At 31.7% G+C, this 21,911-nt stretch overlaps 1 protein-coding gene across 1 annotated transcript in view; it reads left to right on the top strand.

The window, feature by feature from the left end:
- Positions 1-21,631, top strand: part of LOC118197623 (uncharacterized) — a 44,513-nt gene extending 22,882 nt beyond the window's left edge. The window contains exons 2-5 of the mRNA XM_035369152.2: positions 1,233-1,288; positions 4,111-4,148; positions 7,850-9,070; positions 16,070-21,631. Coding sequence (XP_035225043.2) covers positions 1,246-1,288; positions 4,111-4,148; positions 7,850-9,070; positions 16,070-18,844 — 4,077 coding nt within the window. The 5' untranslated portion in view covers positions 1,233-1,245 and the 3' untranslated portion in view covers positions 18,845-21,631. The remainder of the gene's footprint in view (positions 1-1,232; positions 1,289-4,110; positions 4,149-7,849; positions 9,071-16,069) is intronic.
- The last annotated feature ends 280 nt before the right edge of the window (positions 21,632-21,911 follow it).

Below are 21,911 nucleotides of genomic sequence, written 5' to 3'. Positions count from 1 at the left end.
ACCACGAAGGACGCTTGGAAAGTGGGAGAAATACCAAATATATGTTTGTAATTCAAGAGGAAAGAGAATTCCAGTTCGCGCAAATATTGATAGCAGCATATCCATGGATGCCAACTCTCACTTTCAAATGCCGCTAGATACACCTGCAAAAGTAGCTAAATTCAGTAGGAATTTCGATAAAAGTAGTAGCTAAAATTTAAAAAAAGGACAATCCATATTTTATAATAGGTTTTGTTAGTAGCCAATTTTTAAACTGAATCTTCATAAAAATATAAATAATGTCCCAAATTTTCTGCGGACCAGCAAAAAAGTTACCACGGACCACCGGTTGGCGACCGCTGCTTTAGGAAGCTCTCCAAACTGAAATACCAACCGACTTGCGACACTCCGAACACTCTATCAAACCAGCGCTATGATTTGTTTTTTAAAGCGAAATGAGTTGGGAAATATATCAGATTCTATTCGATTTGATAAACATTATTGGACATCATGTGTAAAGCTGCTAAATAGTGGCTAGATCTGCTGGATACCATATCGTGAGGCCCAGGATCGAATCCCGGAGAAGGCTTGATATTTCTGATCGTGTAGGTATATCGTATGTATGCGGCATGGGGCACTTAAAGTACTGTCGAACCAACAGTCTTGTCCAGACACCTGATAGTGGAAGAGGAATGACAGACCTTTGCATTCATCCCTCGGGTATTCTTTATCAAAATTAGGATGGGTTGTTGCGGGTTTAAAGTCGGTCGGCCTATGCGGTGTAGCTTGAGAATATCCTAGGTATTGAGATGGTTAAATGACAGATAGGAGTTGACCATTCCCGATGAAAGCATTGAGTTTCATGTCTAATTTGAAACAATAGCATTTCATTTGTTATATTTTTCATTTGAAATATTATGTGCTTCTCTAAATAATGTTTAACAGAAATTGTTTTTGATACAAGTGTATGATATACACAACGTTTGTAGCATTTTACAAGTGACTTTTATTACCATAGTGATATGTAGTTGATAATATGAAGGCAATTTTATTTCTGATATGACAAACTCATTCTTGAATAAATTGTTGCTCAAAGTTCTCTTCTTTAAAAGATAAGTAACTTGCTATACGACCTTAATGAGAGAATCAAGCAACAAACGTCCGCCAGTTATTTAGTATATTAGAATTTTAGAAACATACAGCAATATGATTTTTACGACATTAATATGACATCCTTTTTTTCTTTTCTGTAGATAGAATCGTCAAATGATGGGTGCACAGAAGACGTTTTTGAAATTGCTTCTGTGTGGTAAGTTATATTTACTTTAATAATTTTTTGCAGATGTAGTTAAAGTTTGAAAATTTTATTTCTGAAAAATTACGTATCTATTAAAAAGTTATAATGTATTTTCTCATTCCATCCAGCATAACTTTGTCGTGTAACGGTAGCTCGGCGCGTATTCGAGAAATCCAGGTTCGAATCCTGACGGGGGCATTTTTCATGTCTTCTGCTTCAAAATAATCAAATTACTTTACTGTGGTGCCCGAACTAAAAGATGGTGGACAGTAATTCGTCACCACCGAGGCTTGACGATTGGGTGTCCTAAAGGAACAGTATATATTCTCTCTCCTTTCAGCATGCCTTCGCGGTTTAACAGTAGCGAGGTCCAGGTTCAAGTACTGGCGAGGGCATTGCTCATTTTTCATGTCTCTTGCTTCAAAATAATGACTTTACAAAGTTGTTAAGAAGACATATTAAGGAACACAGAACATTTCGCTTTCCATTCCAAACATTGTGTACAAAGTCTTCAGTGCGATTGAATGATTTTGTTAAAATATTACATTATTTATCTGATCAATGCTTACTACGTTTTTTGTCAAACTATAAAAAAAATTACTTAAAAATGTTTTAAATTTGGTAGAAATTAGACAGTACAAAACCTTTTCTTGAGCATGGTTCTTTCTTGATGGATATGCATTTTAATCCGTTTTAAAGCAGGGAAATGTTATTAAAATGACTTTGATTTTTTTTCAAAAAATGAGATTCTTAAATTCTATGTTCTAAAGACGCATTTAAATGTATTGCATTTACAATACAAACAAATATACTCTTTTTATTAGTAATCGCACTGAAGTACTTCACTGCCTTATTCTACATTCCGTTTAAATGGGAAAAAAGCAAACTTCAAAAAGAAAATATTAACTAAAATTGAATTTGAAAAAAACTGAATTAATTTAAATCATAGCTATTGAAAGTTTTTGGAAAGCAATGAAAGCGTAACCACTGTTGTTTCCTTGGACTGGACCCGGGCTGCCTCAAACAGAAATTTCTAATAGAAAGATTGTATTAATATCATTTCGATCACTTAATTATGTGAAAATAATCCGATTTTGATTGTTAAGATTCTTGTTAGCTCTTGATCTAATCTCCACGATGTTAATTCAATTTCAGTTAAATCAATAACTCGCTAATTCTAGAAGAAAAACAACAATTACTTTATTTTTAAACTAGCAGTAGAAGTTTTTCTTAATATAATAGTAATACTTTTTAAGTATTGAATAAGAATTAATAAATTCAAATTTTACCTTTCACTAAAGTTTCATTTTTAAACAAAAAAAAAAAAAAAAAATACTGGGAAATGAGAAATATAGTCGCTAAGAACGAAAGCATTCTTTTCTAGGTTTTACGCTTATACGAATGAGGCACTCAAGAATTTGTTTATTTCAGTTTTCCATGCCGCTCCTTTTCATTGGTAGAATGCTATTTAAAGATTTCTGGCAAAAAATTCTAATCTTGCAATAATTGCTTTCAAAAGGTTAATACGATTGTTTATGTTGCAAAGCGTTTTTTATGTTGCGTAATAATAAGAACTTCGTTTCCTAATTTTATTATGCAAAAATTCAATCTTCGCTTTAAAAGGAATGGGCATTCTCTCATTGGCAAAAATAGTGCACTTTCCTTAAATCGTGAACTGATTCTCGACCATTCTTCCTGTGTCTTTGTAAAGTTTCTGTGAAGTGGAAATTCTCAAACCTTCACGAAATTAACAATGCAGCATGGTTCATTTCAAATTATTATATCTTAGTTTGAAAAAGCTTATAATCTTAGCGAAAAAAATAGCCCCTTTGCGAAATTTTCATTTTACAGTGACTCTGAGCAATTGTATCCATAATGGAATAAATATCAGCACCATTTTTGGCTACATTAACAAGCTTTATCTTGAATTACGTTTCTCAATTAACAGCAGCTTACATAATTTTTCATATCGGCAGCTTTTTCGTGTGCTTTACTTTTATGAAAAATTTAGTATTTTAAGTCAATGGTAAGAACAATATTAATGGCAATTCTAGTGTACGCCTGTGCATTTAATCTAATTTATTAAAATTATTTCTTATCATAATTTAATTGCTACTGCAGACTTGCATCCATGAAGGAAGGATCAGGGAATTCCACATCATATAAACATGAATTCTTACTCTTTAGTCTTTCTTCTTTTCAGTTTTTCTGATAGCATTCAGTGCAGAAGCTCTTTTCATTGCCTAATCCGTTTTCTAGCATTCAGGCAATAGCAAAAAAGACTTTTATAGACTTGAAATGATATTTTATTACTGCATAGAGAAGTAGGTAACCAGAAAACAGGAATTTGCTAACATTTTATGTCTTTCCTGTTCCGTATTGATAGAAGGAAATGGAATAAAAGAAATTATTTTTTCTAATCTGCTACTTAAAAATCCTCCTGATCTTATCAAAAAGGAATTCGTTTAATTTTTATAAAAAATAGTTTTGTTAAAATAAAATTTTAAATTAGCAGGAATTGTAGTGAAATTTCCAAGAAACAATCATCTATGATTCTCAACAGATTCAATCTTCTACAAAATATGATTGCATATGATATTAAATGTCGTTGTTTAGGTATTTCATAGGTGGTCGTCTTAGGAACATAATACTATTTACCGTGAGAGGTTCTCTGTATATTCATGCATTGTAAAAACAGTTGCTGTTTATTCGAAGCAATATGCTACTAAATGTTCTTTATACAAATATTAAAAACTTTTAAATATCTTAATAAGGCTTAAAAATAGTTTTCATGCAATTTAATTTTACTAAGATGAGTTTCGTTTCTTTTCCAGGACTTTTAGCTTCACTTGTGTCTTCCTCAGCAATAAAGGTAAATCAGAATTTATTATACAGTAATGAATTTTTGAATCGTAGATCTTATAAAGTTTGGGGTTTTATTATGTAAATAGCAAATTCAGGGAAAGAGCTTTCATAAAAGATTTTTTACTTATATTTATTTTATAAGTTATTCCCTTTAACAAATATACGGAAACTTGCCTTGATATGAATCTACATTTAGTGTGAAAACAATGAGACTGCAACTTAACATTTTTGGCTCTAGTCGTTAACGAAATAAATATTATTCTCATATGCTGCAATTGATTTTTGGGGCTTGTAGTGGTGTGCACTACTATAAGGCGTTGTAATGTGACAATCTAACCAAATATCTCTCTAGAAATCCTTAATTAAATTTACATGTGCCCAATATTTACTGGCCTAAATTCTTAGTGGTAGTACATTGCAAATTAAACCCTAGTGACAAGAATAATTAAATATTTGAATTACCCAATAAACCACATGCATGAGACTTGCGGAGACAAATTTCTTTTTCTAATCTCACATTTATTTTATCAAACACATTTTCTGGATTAAATATGGAACATTTATCACACACATATAAAATATCAAAATATCATAACTTAGAACACAAAACGTGATAAAATAAAATGGAATAGTAGGCTAATGCCGAAACGTGACTATTCGGAGATAAATTATAATCCTGTCTCATCGAACATATATGCAGTCACAATTTTTTCATATTAATTTCGTGCAGTGCCCACAATATTGTTGTACATGTGCAAGATCTTTTTTTTTTCCTTTCACATTCTTTAACACACTTAAAATAATCACGTGGTCACACATCGCTAGTAATGCACATTCTGGAGTCGAATACCTAGAGGTAATCTGCTTGAGATGTTTTTGAACGGTATCGTGGCAGATGGATTTTAACACTGAGCATTTTCATCTAAATCAATCGCAACCTTTAGTTCTGATTCTTTTTATGCAAAAATACGGCGACACTTCATGTGAAAATATCAGGAACGATGAAACTCCATTAGCGCGACATGCAGGAACACGAAACCGCACAACGTGGGGCGTCGCTAATTGCCAAGCGACTGCAGGTAGGACAAGGGCGAAGAAGGGAAGAAAACAGTCTGACCGGTGCTTATATACACACGTGCAGTTCCGCAATTAAGATTAAAGTTTGTGATGCTGGCAAACTGCGTGGTGTGAGAAGACTATTCTCACAGGGCTTTATTTGTTTGGCTCGTGACCAATGCCATTAACGCAGTGTGTAGTAATGACACTAACTTTACTTGGAAAATCATCTATACAAAGACTAAATCAAGCTGAATCCAGGATGGATTCCTTCTAATTCTTGCCAGTACCTTATTTATAACAGTATTGCCTCTCATAATTTATTAAAGTGCTACAGGCATCTAGTACCCCAATAAATGGGAACCACCTGCCTCATATTTATTCATTTACTAAAAACTGTCCCATTCAAAGTTCTGCATATCTAATTTTCGCATTCTGAAGCAAAGTAAACAATTGTGTTTTTGAGGATATGTAACCTAATTGAACCCATTGCCTATTTACATAGAAACCTACATACCGTGGACATCTGTCAAGTGATCCTTGTGTGATTGAGAGCAAGTATACAGATATTTTTTTTTTTAATTTTATTTTTCAATAACTGATTTACTACTGAGTATTTAGAAATCAGTAAGAGTCTTGATTTATTCTTGCTGCTGTGCGCATGATGATCAGTTAATTCATTCCCTTCGTTTTTTGTGTTTGGATTTTTATTATATTTATATTTTTATATTCACTTATTGGAATTTTCTATATAGTATCCATCAGTCTTTATACAGCCTCCATTTCTGCAGCCGTTGGTCATAGGCATATACTTCATATTACAAACATATTTTAAATGATCGAAATTTTTATGTTTTGGCATCTTCAGATGTTAAAAAGTTCAGTTTTTAAAATTTTGGAAATCTAACTTTTCATACGATCCCCCGATTCCTATAATAATATTTAGTAAACGTTTATACTCATTATAAAAAATAACGTATAGGCAGTTTGACTCCGTATGACAAATATTAACGGAATTATATTTAATTTATAAAACGTTTTTAACCGGATATTTCGGTTTTTCTTGCGGAACCGGTAACTAGAATAATTGGAGGCTTTTTTTTTTTTTTTTGTTCTTTTTAATATAGTGATATTAGTGCAACAAATAATTATTATTTGGTTATATATGGTATGCCAAAAGAATTTGTACTAGCTTGCAAGTAATTTACAAGTTTTCAAAAGCTAAAATATATTTCTAATATTTTCAAAATTTTAGACTTTTAAACCACAATCTAGTTATTACACAAAAAACTCATTCAACTAGAAACACGTTGAGTTTTTAATTTATGGAAAGGAGTTGGTTGTGGGCCAGTTATTGTTTTGTAGAATACGAATTCTGTAAGATTATGTGAATAATATATACTTCTTGAAATAAAAATTATATTGATTACTGCTTTTCTTTACAGCCTGCATAGAAATCCACGTCATTTGTTCTATTAATATCACAAACCTTTTTCTAAACTAATATTTTGATTTAGTTTTGTAGAAATGGAATTTAATTCGTTCACGACATCAGAATGATCTCAACATTTGAAACTAAATATCTTAATTGATTATGTATTTTACAGGAATCAAACATTTCATGTTTTATTTTTTAGAACATATATAAACCTTTACTGTACTTAACTGCATAGATTAGAGATCATATAAAAAGTTAAATTACTTAATTTTTGCAAATTACTCATTTTTAAATTAAAACCTAAGTATTTTGTTCATTTAAAGCATTTCTCTGGCTAGAAGTATGTATCTGTGGCCAACGGCTGCAAAAGCAAGTGGCCACAGTGTATAAATATATATGCATAATATAATTGTACCTCAAAATAACCAGGAATAAAAGTTGCAAATGGTACTTTGCTTAATCATAAGAACAGTCCTAATTATCCGACATAATCGTGCCAAAAATGTTTATTATTCATCATCTAAGAAATACATTTATATATACAATTTTAATATACATTCATCTCAGCATATTTCTATCCCATTGCTCAGCCTTCTTGGTGAATTGTGTATTACAATGGATTTACTTTAATCCTCAAATGAATTAAGTTCACTATTGCAGGTATAAAAAGTTATAATTATAGATAGATTTCATTGTATGAGGACCGTCATTTGCTTAATTATTGTTCCAAGTTTACAATAAAATGTTTTTTCATTCTCAGCTTTTTTAGTTTAATAATCAGTCTTTGGCAATTCTATGTTATCTAACGTTTTTGGTTATGCGACCAATTTTTAGTATTGTTAAAGACGAATAATTACACTCTATTGCATTTACAAATAAATTAGTAAAGTAATGTTCTCGTGAATTTTTCCGAAAACGAATATAAAGACTAAAATTACTGTTTATTGATTTATAGAGAAATAGGTAATTAAACCATTCGAAAATGACAATAATATGGTAAATGAATTCAAAATAATGCAAAAAAAGCCAAGAATTCATCAAATTTAAATTCTTTAAACGTAAATCCATAGTTTGAAAGAAGTCAAATTTTTAAGTCTGTTTTACTTCTTAGTTCTCTGAAACCAACTGTCATAATACAATTTACCATGTAAATTAAAGTTGAAAATTTTTACTTCATTTGTGTAAATATTAATATGAATAAATTTGCATTTTAGGGTAAAAATGTAAATAGTGGAAGTGACAATAATCGCCCATTCTGGACTAAAACCTCTCCAGTAAGCCAGGAGTTAACAGACCATAGCGAAGGTGAAAACCATGAGGGTAGGATTATTGCGGAGCAGCAAGCACAGAACATGGATGCTCATACAGGTTATCTGGATGATAATAGGCATAGTTCTGTTTCGCTTGATCAACAAAAAGTTAAGCTAGAGAACCAGCCTGCTGAAGTGTCTCCAGACTTGCAAGGGAATCAACAAGAAGCAATTGTTACAAATCAAGAAGAATACCCCTCGACTGGCCTATTACCAGCTGATGAGATTACATATACTAGAGATCAGTCTCAACAGCAGTTCAACCCGTCTTCAAAAGATTCGTCTTTTGGAGTTCGGATTCATGAGAATAGTGATTTTTCATCAGCATCTTGCAGCGTGAAAGGGGGCTGTGTACAGCTAACAGATGAAAGTGCTTCCAAAATCAATTATGGCAGCAGTGATGTCAGCTATTCTAATGAAGGAAATGGTAATCAAGCGCAAGATGAGCGATTTGGTCAACAACAGCAATTTGATACATTCTCACGTTCAGAAGAGCATTCGCAAGAACAAATTGAAATTTCTGTACCAGAAAAGGATAATGGGTTCAGCTCATCATTTGGCAGCCAACATATCTCTAATAGTTTTCCAGGTGAGGATCGCATTGTTAGTATCAATAAGGATAAAAATGAAGATAAGCAATCAGAATTCTTCAGGGATGAACAAACCCAAACACACACTGGCAATCTAGACTTGGCTGCACCATATGATGAAACTGGTAGGCAACAGGAATACGTACCTCCAGAACAAAGGTCTTACCAAAACACTTACCCAACTTCTCAGAGTATAGATGAGACTAATACTAATTTTAATGATAGAAGTAATTTCCCTCCAAGATCTGAGCAATTTGGAGATCAAAATAGAAATGATGGGTATAACTCCCCAAACAGTCCTCCTTTGTTTAATGGTCAATCCGTTATTCCAGATGAAGAGAATTTTAATCATCAGAATGGACATGATGGCCAGTATCATTATTTAGGAAATCCTATAGATTGGCTCAAAGAATCTGTACCTGGTAATCCTGGTGTAGATTATCCTATATTTTATAAGGTTCCAGAAACCTCGTTCAGTTGCAACCAGCAGCAGTTTGAAGCTGGAATATATGGTGATATGGATGCATCATGCCAGGTAAGAGACATTTATCTAATTTCTATAAGTTTTAATTTCATAGTAGCAACTATATCAAAATATAATAAAATTGTCAGTCTCTATAAATATGATTCATTCATACCTTTTATCATGTTTCCAAATTAATTTTTTTCTTTACAGCAGTTTAAATATGCACATAAATTATTTAAAAAATAAATTGAAATTATAAAGAACTAAGGTTTGTTTAAATTTTGTGCAGAAAAGTTCGAAGTAAAACTTCGTAATATCCTCCCACACCTCATCGTATACAACTGTCCTTCCAAAGAAAGGAAAGGAAAATGAGGTTAGAGAATATAAATTCATAGATATTTGAATATTATTATTTGTAAACGTTTCTTTCGATATGCAGCATTTTTTAGCAATAATTTTGTCCGGCACGAGAAGCACATGAACACAGAAGCATTCGTTTCATCCAAACTACCGTTAATTACAGAGAACATTAAAGGCAACCCATTTGTTAAAAATGATAGTTTTTCTATCTCGTCCTTAATAAGTAAGAAAATCGGGTATTAAGTTTTTTTGTCCATTTATCGAAGTCTTTAATTGGTTAGTATGATATTTGTCCTTTGTATGTATAAAGAATCCTAATTTCGAATCACTTGCTTATTTTGACGTTAGAGTAGTTTATAACAGAATGTTTCGAACTTTGAAGTTTTCTTGAATTCAGACAGGTTCCAGATGAAGAATGCCAGAATTTATCACCCATGCATGCTGCCAAATGCTACTATTCCTAGAAACATAAGATCTCTAACTTAACTTATTTGTGTCCGGGGAAAACAGCCATTTGTCAACGTGTTGCTATTCGCCTGTCAATAATATCTTTAATATATATATAAATTTGTAACTACAGTTACTTAATTAGGTGAATTAAAAGCATTAAAAATTATTCTTAATTTAAATTTTTTTAAATTAGACATTTGAATTATAATTTTTGCAATATATTTAAATAGTACATTCTAAGTTATAGTAATTTTATGACATTTGCACCGTTATTCTAGTTATTAATAATATCCTTAACAGCATACATTATGTCATGATGTCACATTTCAGCCTTTTCTCACTTTAAGTTTTCTGAAGATATAAAAAAATATCGTGTCAATTTAAACTTCTTTAAATATGCAGGTGTTCGGTAAAAAAGAATCGGTGAAAACATCACAGTGCCACTTCAGCTTTTATTTTACCTCAAGGAAAAATTCTTTACTTATAATAACAAACAATAATTATTTTAACAAATTATAATTAACAATTATAATTTAGAATTATTATAATAAACAAAATTAATTAATATTATAATTAAAATAATTTCTTTTGTTTATAATCAGAAGTGCTTGTTTTTATTCCGAGAAAGCAAAGAAATGCATACGATGACACGATCATGCACATTTTTCTCATTGAACTCCTGAGGTACCCATTTGGAATATTTAAAAACCAATCCTAGTTTACGAGTATATTTTAAAATGGTTTGTTGAGCTGAATTAAGATTTTTTTGCAATCGCCAATATTTTCAAAAAAGGAGCTTGCTCTATCAAGATCTTAAAAATATCGTCATCGATTTAAAATGTACGCCTAGAGCTTGGCTTTTATATAAGGTCGAAATCACCTGCTTCACGTTTTTCGAAACATCTCTTAGACGTTCTATCCAAAACTGCATTTCCACCAAAAATTTTCATTAAATTTTGACATGCTTCAGCAATATCTCTTCTTTGTTGAAATTCGTGCAAAATATAGTGTCGTAAAGGATCTACATCGGTAGCTAAGTTTATATGATTTCATTTCACTTAATACTGACGTGAGACACTTATGTTTCAATTAATTTGGAAGAGCACACATGTATAAATACAGTGATAAAGAGAGACAGTCATATGTGTCTCAAATGAACACGTACGTAATTGATGCTTGATGAAACTTGAATTATATTAATATGGGAAAGAAATTTCTGATAGACCTTCTATTACAACATATAATTCGGTAATTTTTTTTATAAAAGAAATTATTATGCTTGTTATTATGGTAATTATAATAATTTATTTTGCTTATAATTAAAACAAACCAAAGCACATTACTGTTTAAAATTGTATTGTGAGCGTATCAGACTGATTTTTTGGATTCCGCATTACATACTTTCTTGGCCATCGAGTTTTCTTCAGCGAGAAAATTCTCCCAATGTTTGCTTTAGAAGCAGAAATTAAAATTAAAACTCATATATTTTAAATAATTGATGGCAAGGAAAGCCGGAAAAGAAAAAGAAAAGCTTTCTAAGGCAGACTGAAAAAATATATTTCTGCTATAAAATTAGGACATATATTCTATACGAATCCCATACTGTTACTCTGTTTGGAAGATAATTATAAAAAGTCTATTTACTTGTCTATGGCTCAATATGTGTCTTCACAGTACATCCCACATTTTTAAAACATTAGTCAAACAATAAACCATTTTTATTAAAAAATATGATAGCAGCATTACTTTTTTTTAATCAAATTCTGAAAGTATTTTAGCCGTGAATGTTCTTTAATAATCACTGTGGTCATATAGCAAGTTAGCAATACGGAAATGCTTTCAAATCACTTTTTTTTGCTTACTGTAGTGCATACCACTATCATGCACTGTACAGTAATATATAAATATTGTCTGAATTCAAAGGCGTGGAACGTTACTGTGACATCATTTCATACATATTTTACACTCATGTGTACCCTAAATGAAAAAGCTAAAAAGAAAACTGCCGCACAGAAAGAGGCTGAAAGGGGATGATTTTCTAAAACGGCCTGGTCTGGTAAAGTATGAAGTAGGACATAACCACATTTACATGCCTTTGTATTGAACAAACGTTTGCTTGTTATATTCTTATTGCTGTTTAATGGGTTTTTAATCTTTTTAATTTTTATTTATATTTTGAGAAAATGTATTCATAAAAAGTAGTTCAAAGGAAAGTTGTGAAAATAAGATGGCACAAAAGTTTTATTTCATTTGAGCTAATTCATTTTACTAAAATTCCTGTATCTTTTGTTTAGATTCGTAGGAAATAACTTAAAAGGAAAATATTGATAAATAAAATTTTAAAATTTATCAATTTATTTATGTTTATAAATAATATTTATAAATAAAAGCATAAAATATTTCGGAAATCTGCTGATCAAATAATGACGACTTATTATAGTTTTCAGTCAGTTAACACTCCTAAACTTTTCTCTGCATTTAGCTAATAGTAGTCCAGGGTTAACTATAACGGCTTTAACATTGGTTCGAGAGTTAGAACATTCATTTGATGATTTATCAAAGAAAAAATCAGAAAGTATATTCTTGTCAGTAGTAAAATATTATAATACATATATCTTTGATAAAAGCTTTGATTTACCTTTAGAAATGTATAATGTCACAAGAATAGCAAAGGGACAAAAGTTAATTTCTATGTTTCTCTTCTTTTTTTAAATTACTGAAAATCAGTTTAATTTTTCACAGTATTCCTTTAAAGATATTTTCATGAAAACATTTTTTAAGTAAAATAAAATAAAAAATTAAGAGAATTTAATCATAATAATCTAAAAGTAACTCATGTTTCGATATTTGAACTCAAGATTCTTCCTGAACAATTACCGTTAAGCATTGTCAACACATTGAAAATACCAAAAATAGATTGTTTTTTAACATTTCTTACATAGGAGTACATTAACGTTTTGTTAAAACATGGTCTCTAAGCTCTATATGAATTTTTCAGTGCTTCAAATTGAATGGATGTTTTTTAAAGTTCTGAAAAAATGATTTTTATTTGTTCATAAGTGAAATATCTGACACTTTCCAGATTCTGATTTTTTTTTTTTTTTTTTGTAAAATATTCACTTTTTGTATAGAATTCTATGATTTTATACAGAAAAGAAGCGTTGTTAATATTTTTATCCTCCGTTGCTTCTGCCGAATGAAACTGTATCTTATAAAACTGCTTCATGATTCAGTTTGTAAGACAAACAAATAAACCATATAATATCGAACTCTCTCCCTGTTCGTTCACATTCTGCATGATTCTAAAGTAAATATGTTTTCAAATTCTCAATGCATTTTCGCAAACAAACAAAAAAATCTTAGCTTAAATTAAAAGTGACATTCATATAATGCAATTCTTTCTGCAGTACATGGAAGCTTAGATGGTAACGAGTGGCTTTACGGGCTTACGGACAGTTTGAATTCAACCGCTCGCAAAGCGTTTTTGGTGCTTTTAAAATTTTCAGTCCTTCAAGATAACGCTTGATAAAGTTTTCAGAAAGGAAATTTATTCACGTAAAATGTTTTAGGGAGTAAAACAGAACATGTATTATAGCATAAAAATTTAACAATAAGAAAAAGCAATTTTTTTTTTTGTTTTATTCAAACTTACCGCACGTTTTCCCTAATTTATTTGTATTTTAGTATATTTATCATAAAAACTTACAAAACCTAAACTATCGAAAGCAGACATCTTGAATAAATGATGGTATATCAAAACTGCTCGGAGAAGGATTGCAAAGAACAACGCTTTTTTCAAATTATTGGAGGAAAATTCACTTCATGGCTATTGATAAAAACCTCTGACTTACATATTTCGGATATTAAGATAGATCCTTATTTCTCCATTTTGTATTTATGCTTTACAAGTGCGTAATCATTTTAGAAAATTGGCGAAATATTTTCATTAATTATCCTTGTTATTTACTACATTCTGAGAGATGAAAGTCAAGAATAAGGTCTTGCACGTTTATACATAATACATTTATGCATAAAAGTTCAAGAGAAATGCTTGGAAGTTATAAGGGAGGGCTACTAGGAGGTTATTCCATTTATGCGAACTTCCTAGTTTCAGGAGGGAATGCTGTCGGCCTCTTATTTAATTGTTAAGTATTCCGAAAATAAGGGAATGGTCTTCTGGCAATGTTGAAAAAGGGTGTATGGAGCAAAATAGCTTGAGAAGCACTTTGTAAAGAAAAGAAGCTGGTTGAGACATTAGCAGGAAATGGTGATGATGACATGTCACAGGCGGCACAATTTCTCAATACTATCCTTCGTGAGACATTTTGTAGTGTAGAAACTATGTAGAGCTACCAAAATGAGGAAATTAAAATTTTTCGATACTTAAAATTGCTTAGAAAAGCCTTAAAAATGGGACCTTTCCTTCATAAATATTAAAATCCGTTTTTCGAGTTATTTCTTTGAAAATATTTTTCGGGAATAAGTGTACTTTCAGAATAAATGTTGACGGAATTACTAATATTGATTAAAAAGAAGGCTTTACCAGCGGGTTGATTTCGTCTGAGGATTCCTCGTCGGCACTGTCGTTCATTAACAACAAACAACCGATAATTACACTAAATGAAGGAGCTGAAATAATGTGAATACTGATTAGGACTTAGATTTTCTTGCTGGTTTCACAAAGATGCGCGCCAAATTCAAATATCTTGGGTTTAATGTTTCGATATTTATGCAGATTTGATGCGAAATCCATAATTCTGAGGTCACCAGCTTCTCTCGTAAGCAATCGTGTTAAAAGCAATTCCCAAGTTCTTTTACAAATATCTGTATGTTGTGAAACATTGTATAATATACAGTTAACTGCAATGCACATGTATGTGAGATACATGTGTATTGCAGTTAACACATTCTTTTTTCGTGATAGAATAATTCATTTCAAATGTATAAGTCGAAATATATTATAAATATTTATAAATGTTACAAATATTTTATAAAATGTACTTAGCAAATGCAAGAGATTTAAATTTCCTGGAGAGGCTAAATTCAGCTTTAATTCAATAGGGAAATTGGGCTTCTGTAGCACCATTTGTCTCTGGAAATGCATCGTGATATTTTACTCTAGAATGTGGACAAAAATCTTCAATTTTAAGAACTAAATAGTAAACCGCATATAGTGCTCGTAAAATTTGCAAATGGATGTAAAGATGGTGGCAAACAGGTGTGATGCATGTAAGTAGTTGATGCAGCTTAAAAACTGCCACAATAAAAGATGTAAGGAGTTTCGGAATTTAAGTACAAAACTGAATGGGGTCCAAAGATTCAAAAATAATATAAACAAGACTCTCATTGGTGTAAATTTTGGTGAAATAAAACTCTGTACCAAAAACTTTTTTCTCTTTTCTTACCTTTGTAAATAATCAATGGGAGAATTAGAGCAGGGAAATTTCTTTACTTCCTATTTAGAATGGTAGTTAATGATTAAAGGACTAAAATATTTATGCTGAATGGCTAAAATAATTAATTTCAGTACGATTGTTAATTGAGAATAGAATAATCGGTTTCTTTAGCTTTACATATTTAGACTGAATGCTTATAATCATTTATTTCAACATGAGCTGATGAATGGAATATCAATGTTCTTTATATAGAAAAAAAATCTTCTCTAAAGCTTCCATTAATAGCAAGCAAAAATACGTCAATACGTCAATATTCCATTAATAGCAAGCAAAAATACGTCAATAAAATTGTGCTTTAAAACTAAGATTCACGAAGATTTTCTCTTCAAGAAATTTCATTAATGTGGCACTAAAATTTTAAAGGGTTTCCTTCGCATTAATATTGGCATTATGAAGTTGAATACAAACTGTACTGAAGACGTATATTACTTAACTTGTAGAGTCATTAGGTATTTTTGCTGTTAGAAACGTGAAAAATGTGCATTGCCCTCGTCGGAGCTCGAATCCTGGACCTCTCGAATACGCGCCAAGTATGTACCGTTGTACCACGAAGGTATGCTGGAAGGAGAGAGAAAATACCTTAAGTAAGAAACTGGAAGAAGTGAAGCTGATTTTTCAGTGTTTTATAATAAACATTTAACAATTCAAAATGTGCTGATATATCACATTGAATGCGCTTAGTTATGAAATTTTCGAACTGCACAATGAATGGGCTTCATTTTCAAAGTTCTATAATGTATCTTCTGTATTCACAACTTTAAACTTTTTATTAAAACTTAAATTCGTGTTTCCTTAATTTCAGGTTTTCCATGTTTGCAAAGCAAATGGTGGTCAAGATTCTTTCCTTTGTCCAAATGGCACTGTTTTTAATCAACAGTATTTCGTATGTGACTGGTGGTACAACTTCAACTGTGCGGATACCCCAGCATTCTACAATTTAAATGCTCAGCTTTACTGGGATATAGATAATTTCACACCGTCAAGCATTTTAGCTGGAAGTGCAGGTGTGGATGCATCATCTTTTGGACAGGTCGGTACAACTAACGGCGGTAATATTGCTTATGGTGATGGACAGTATTTCCAGGACGATATTACAAATAATGGTCAGCAAAATGCATTTCAAAAGAATCAAGAAGATTATAGTGTTATTTCTGACCAAAGAAGAAGTAATTCAGAAACTGGAGGAAATGGTCAGTCACAGCAGACTGCGAATGATCAAATTTCTCAGCATGATGAACTCAGCTATGATACGCAGTCTGCCTTAGATTCTCAAAAACCTTTCGAAGATACATCATTTTCTGGATTAGAAGGAAACTATGCTCAGGTTCAAATAAATGAACAAATTGATAACCCAGCTGCTCAGTTGAGACCGATAGACGCAGTTACAACAAACGACAAAAATTTAGATAACTCAATACCTTCGCAAACTCAAATAACAGATATATCAAGTGAAAATGTGCAAGAAATTAATATTCCTTCTACAGGCTCAGATCTAAGGAGAGGAACTGCATCAGCAAATAATGATGAGTCTAGGCTGAATGGAAATGGCTATGTACAACAGTTTATTAATGATGAAAACTACTTTCAACTAAACCCAGAAATAGGCAGAAAAGACGGAGAATCAATTAATACAAATCTACCTGCAAAAGAAGTACATGAAACATTTCAAACAACAATTCAGCCCTCACCTGAAGTCCAAGATGCTGAATATGCTAGGCGTACAATACCAAATCAAGAAAATGATCTATCTCCAGAAACAGTGAATAAACAACCAGTAGAAAATGTTATTTTTCCAGACCAAAGAGGCCAGTACCCTGAAATAGAACAAAGTGCTTTTGAAAAATTTGGGTCCATAGATCGTGTGTCCGATAACAATGGATTAAATGGAAGCCCCCTTGATAGTTCACGAAATACTTATCCGGTACAGCAGCAAGTAAAAGATATTTCCTTTTCAAAAGGTGGCGAAAGTGCTAAAAATATCAAAGAAGAAATAACTCACTTCGATTCTTCAGGCAATATAAACCCAAAGCATGAAGCAGGTGAAAGCTCCTTCCAACAACAACAGGAACGTGTTATTTTCCCATCTGAATTTTCCCAAGAAAATATTGATAGTACCAAACCAAGTAGATCTGGAGGTCCTGTGGTTGCTTCATTTGATAATAGAGACCTAACTGGTATTGATAATAATCCTGTGCAACACTTTCCGCAAAAGTCTATAGATGATGTATATACCGTGCGCTCAGTACAACAAGCCCCGGAACAAGTGCAGACTAATAGTGATGAAGTTCGAAAGGAAATCGTAGTAAATACAGATAAAATTTTTAGAGGGAGTGCAAGTAAGGAAAATGGTGAAACCCCAAACTTTTACGAACAACAACGGTTTGTTGAAATACCAGACATTTCGCCTCCTACAGTAGCCAATCACAATGCTTTGGAAGATTTTCAAAAAAGGAACGTAGCATTTATGGCAACTGGAGACATAACGCTTACTCCACACACGTCTTCAAGTACTGCAGCTCCCGAAGGCTTAGCTGTAGATAATTCTAAACTGATTCAACAGAACATAGATGAAACATCTCGTACACAGATAGCTAACGAGGTTAAAAATGCAGATAGTTTTACAGAAAATGGAAATATTGAACCTCAGACTCAAAACTTTCGTGTTGAAGACATACATAGCATGGTTAGAGGACCTCAGAGAATTCGGCAAACAGAGCAACAGGGAAACAGAGACAGTATCAATCAACGTTTCATTTTCAAACCCAATCAGCGACAAATTTCAAACATTGATGCCAATTCATTTGGGTCAAATACTCAAGAACTAATTCAAACAGATGAGATCCAACAAACTAAATTACCACAAGGTTATGAAAACCAACAAATCCACCATCAACAACAAAATATTCCATCTCAAAGAAACAGGTTTGTCCCGCATGTAAATGAAGATGAGGATAGTGGGAGAAATCATGGTACATTCATAAACCGTCCTGAAGTGAAAGGAACAGCGTCTAACCAGCCGCTAGTAACTCCCGTTAACTCTGTTAACTGGTGGAACCAAATGCCACAGAGAGGCCCAGGATCATCACATTCCAGACCTTCAGTACAGAGACAAAAATCTAATTTTGAATTCCAACAGAGAGATATTTCATATGATGAACGTGCTCCTGTGCAAGTATTTCAAGAAAGCTTCAGCAACAGTGGACTGCCACAAAGAAATTTTGATCTACCTCAGCAAGTAAGATTGCAAAACAGGCAGCAAAATGCCTTCGGTAGTGAAAGCAGGGATTTTAGACCTCAAAGTCAAGAAATATCAAGGCAGCCTCAGTTGAGCCCATACCCACTGCGTGAACAATATGGAACGGATGATCAAACGCATAACCAGAATTCTGAGCCGCATTCCCAGAGTAAGTTTCATGTAACTTCTGGTGTTCAGAATTTTCAAGAGAACTCCAGAAATATAAAAAGTTTAAATGCTTTATCGGCACAAAATAATGGACCCGGATATAGTCAAGCCGTGCCTTCTTCGTCAGAAATAACTCAAAGTTATAATGGCTGGAAACCGATTGTTCGACAGTAATCTGAAGTGCCAAAATGGACAGAATAGAAAATGTGTAATAGTAATGTTGTTTTATGTGCTCAAGAAATGAGGTGATTGTTCCTTTTCTGAAAGAAAATGTATGTATCCTATTTCGTATTCGTATTATTTTCAAAGCTGTTACAAATTTCAGCTTATTTAAAAATGTAAATATGTTTGGTATGGTTGTGGTTGGATTAATGTAAAGTGTCTGAGAGATTTAAGTTTCAAATGAACGAAATATTTCCTTTTCATAAGGATTATTTTTGCTACTTTGTTTTCTACAAACTGAATAGGAATGTGCAATTATAAATAATACCATTGACTAATGAAGAAGTGCTTTATTTTTTTAATATATTTGCAATTTAAAATATATCACTGAGAACAGTTTAAGAATTTATTACGAAAAATCACTAGAGTTCTGTGCTTTAAGGGAGATTGTAGATAAAAGATATTGCTCATTTCTGAAGAAAACATGGGGGTAAAATTTGAGATAAAGCTTTAAAATTTGTGAAGGATAAATTGGAAAAAAATATTTTACTTGTATGGAATCATTTATTTAAAGTTACGTAGTTTTATTATCATTTTACATACATTTTTCAGTAATAGTCAATTTACTACAAGAATAAGAAGTAAACCAGAAAATAAATTTAATGCCATTACAGTTAATTGCTCAAACCAGATGAGCCCTAATATAATAACCATGTAAAAAATTAACTTGAAAAACTGTAAAATGTTAATAATGAAACGCACATTTCCATAGTTAAAAAACTGCATACATGGAAAAAGATAGCTTCATGTGTCCTAAAATTCAAACCTTTAATTCAAACCTTTTAATTAATGCCGCTGATATATAAAAATTCAAAAAGTCTTACGCATATTTTAGCATTATGTCAGGAATGAGACGCATAGAAAGTCGAGCCCCAACCGTTTCTTAGCATAATAAAGTGCAGGAAGAATAAGAAAGCAGGGCAGGAAATACAAAATGTTCATTTAGATATATAGTATGACATAGACTTTTGATACTATATGCTTATAGTATCAGAAGACTGACTTTACATTCATCCCTTCTGTACCAGTAAATGCCTCGCAATTTCGATACACAGGTTGGCGAACTGACAATCTTCTCTAGACTGTTTTGCAAAAGCATTTCAATGAAATCAATCTTAGAAATAGTCTACGAGACTGTCGTATTCAAGGCTTTTAAAGGTGCATGCTAAGAGACTGTAAGTTTCATTGTATAATACTCGCTTTATAGAGAATTGAGGAACCTCCTTGTAGTAATACAAAACAGCTCGTGTACTTTTGTGTGAATTCTGTTCAATTCTGTATATTCTGCTCCTACAACGAGAAATAAGCGTTTTGTTCGTTCTCGAACACAATGTTGTTTATCTCAAAGTGTCTACTTCTCAAAACATATTGTGCAAATTACGTAAATGCTTGATAATGTTGCGTGCGTCTGTTTAAGAACCCTGCGTCTGTTACATAGTATGTTCATGTGTTCTGTTCTTAGATTGGCAAAGACCGATTATGCCAAAAAGCGATTGTGTTTTACGTAGCTAATATGTGCTTATGGGTTATTTTATTTTCTCTTTTGCATGTCTAACAGGAGCTTATTCTTTATTTTACCTAGTTAATATGCGTTTATAAGAGAGCATTTTTATTCTGTCCCATAAGTGCGTATTAACCAGTTCAGTTTTACTACAATGATGCAACCTATTCCAGCAACAACAAGGCTTTAAATGAGAATGACCCTACTCTTATTTAATAGCTATTAAATCAAAAGTCCTATAACATGCGCGTTTGGGGTACTTAGCTACTCGTTTCCGTGTAAAAATAATTTATTTTTTGCATTGCTAACCTACTTTCAAAATAGTCTAAAACTTTTTGAATTGTCCTATATATCTGGAAAAATAACAGCCGACTAGTAGGTTAGGGCAAAGTTAAAAATAATCGTTATTACTATCATTATTAAAAACTGACCGCAGATATTTTGATACATGAATATTTTCATGCTGTTTCTAATAATAAAAAATGTATAGGCGAATACAGATGCACAGTGAACGTGTTAATTTCTGATGTTTCATAGAGTAGAACTTTTGCGAATTTGTTACTTTGTACAATGTTGTTATTTAAAGACAAATATTTTGAGAAACGTTTTTTTCAAAATTGCATTTTGAATTTGGGTATAATTTCACGTTTTGTTTTGACACTGTTCTATTTGTAAATCTGTTTACAAAAATGATCTGAAATAAAAACAGCTAATGTTTTGCAGTGTTAGACTTATTATAGAAAAACAGAGGCAAAGATAATGCCGGTTGCATTATCCATTTGTAAGAGGTTAAACGTCAGGCCATCTTTTTATTAGTTTGAATGTTAGAGGAATTGTCTGTTGCCATATAGTATCCAACAAGCCAAATAATTAATCCTTTTTAATTTTTAATATTTGAAAAGAAGTGCTTTACCTCTGTGTTGAAAAGGAACTATTTCGAAAGGTCTGTTAACCATAAATATTCGTGTGAACGAAATATGCATTAGCAGAATAGAAGAAAAGGAATTGCGTTTACTCTACGAGTATTTAAATCTGAAAAATGTTGGGCCTCTACTTTACGAATTAAACAAGGACTTTCTTGCAAGGACTTCAAAAATTTTGAACATTAAACATATTCAGTATTTTGTAAAATAACTAATGTATTTTCGCTTGTGAATATTTTGTTTATTTTTTTGTTGTTTTATGTCCAGTTTTATGTCAGTTTTGTTAAGTTCATTAAAAATCTGTGAAAGAAGAAATTGTGTAATTAATTTTAGTTCTTATCAAATGCATAAGTTTATAATATTACAGAAAATCCCACGATATTGCGTGGGTTTTAATTCCACTCCATTTATAAATGCGAAGTAGATACTCATTTTATTTATTTATTTACTTATAATGTATTTAAGCGTTAGGCAATATAATTGTTTTTCACACAATTACTCTTTTACGCACCTTAATCTTTTTTATTTGTAATATCAAGAAGTGCAGTAATTCTAGTATATTTTAAACTGAAGAGTTTAACCTACTTTCAAAATA

Source organism: Stegodyphus dumicola, chromosome 10 (genome assembly GCF_044657685.1).
Source record: "Stegodyphus dumicola isolate Sdum_Otavi_A_Nest chromosome 10, ASM4465768v1".
Classification (NCBI taxonomy): Eukaryota; Metazoa; Arthropoda; class Arachnida; order Araneae; family Eresidae; genus Stegodyphus; species Stegodyphus dumicola.
Note: the sequence above shows the minus strand (reverse complement) of the source record. Positions and strands in the feature narration are given on the sequence as shown.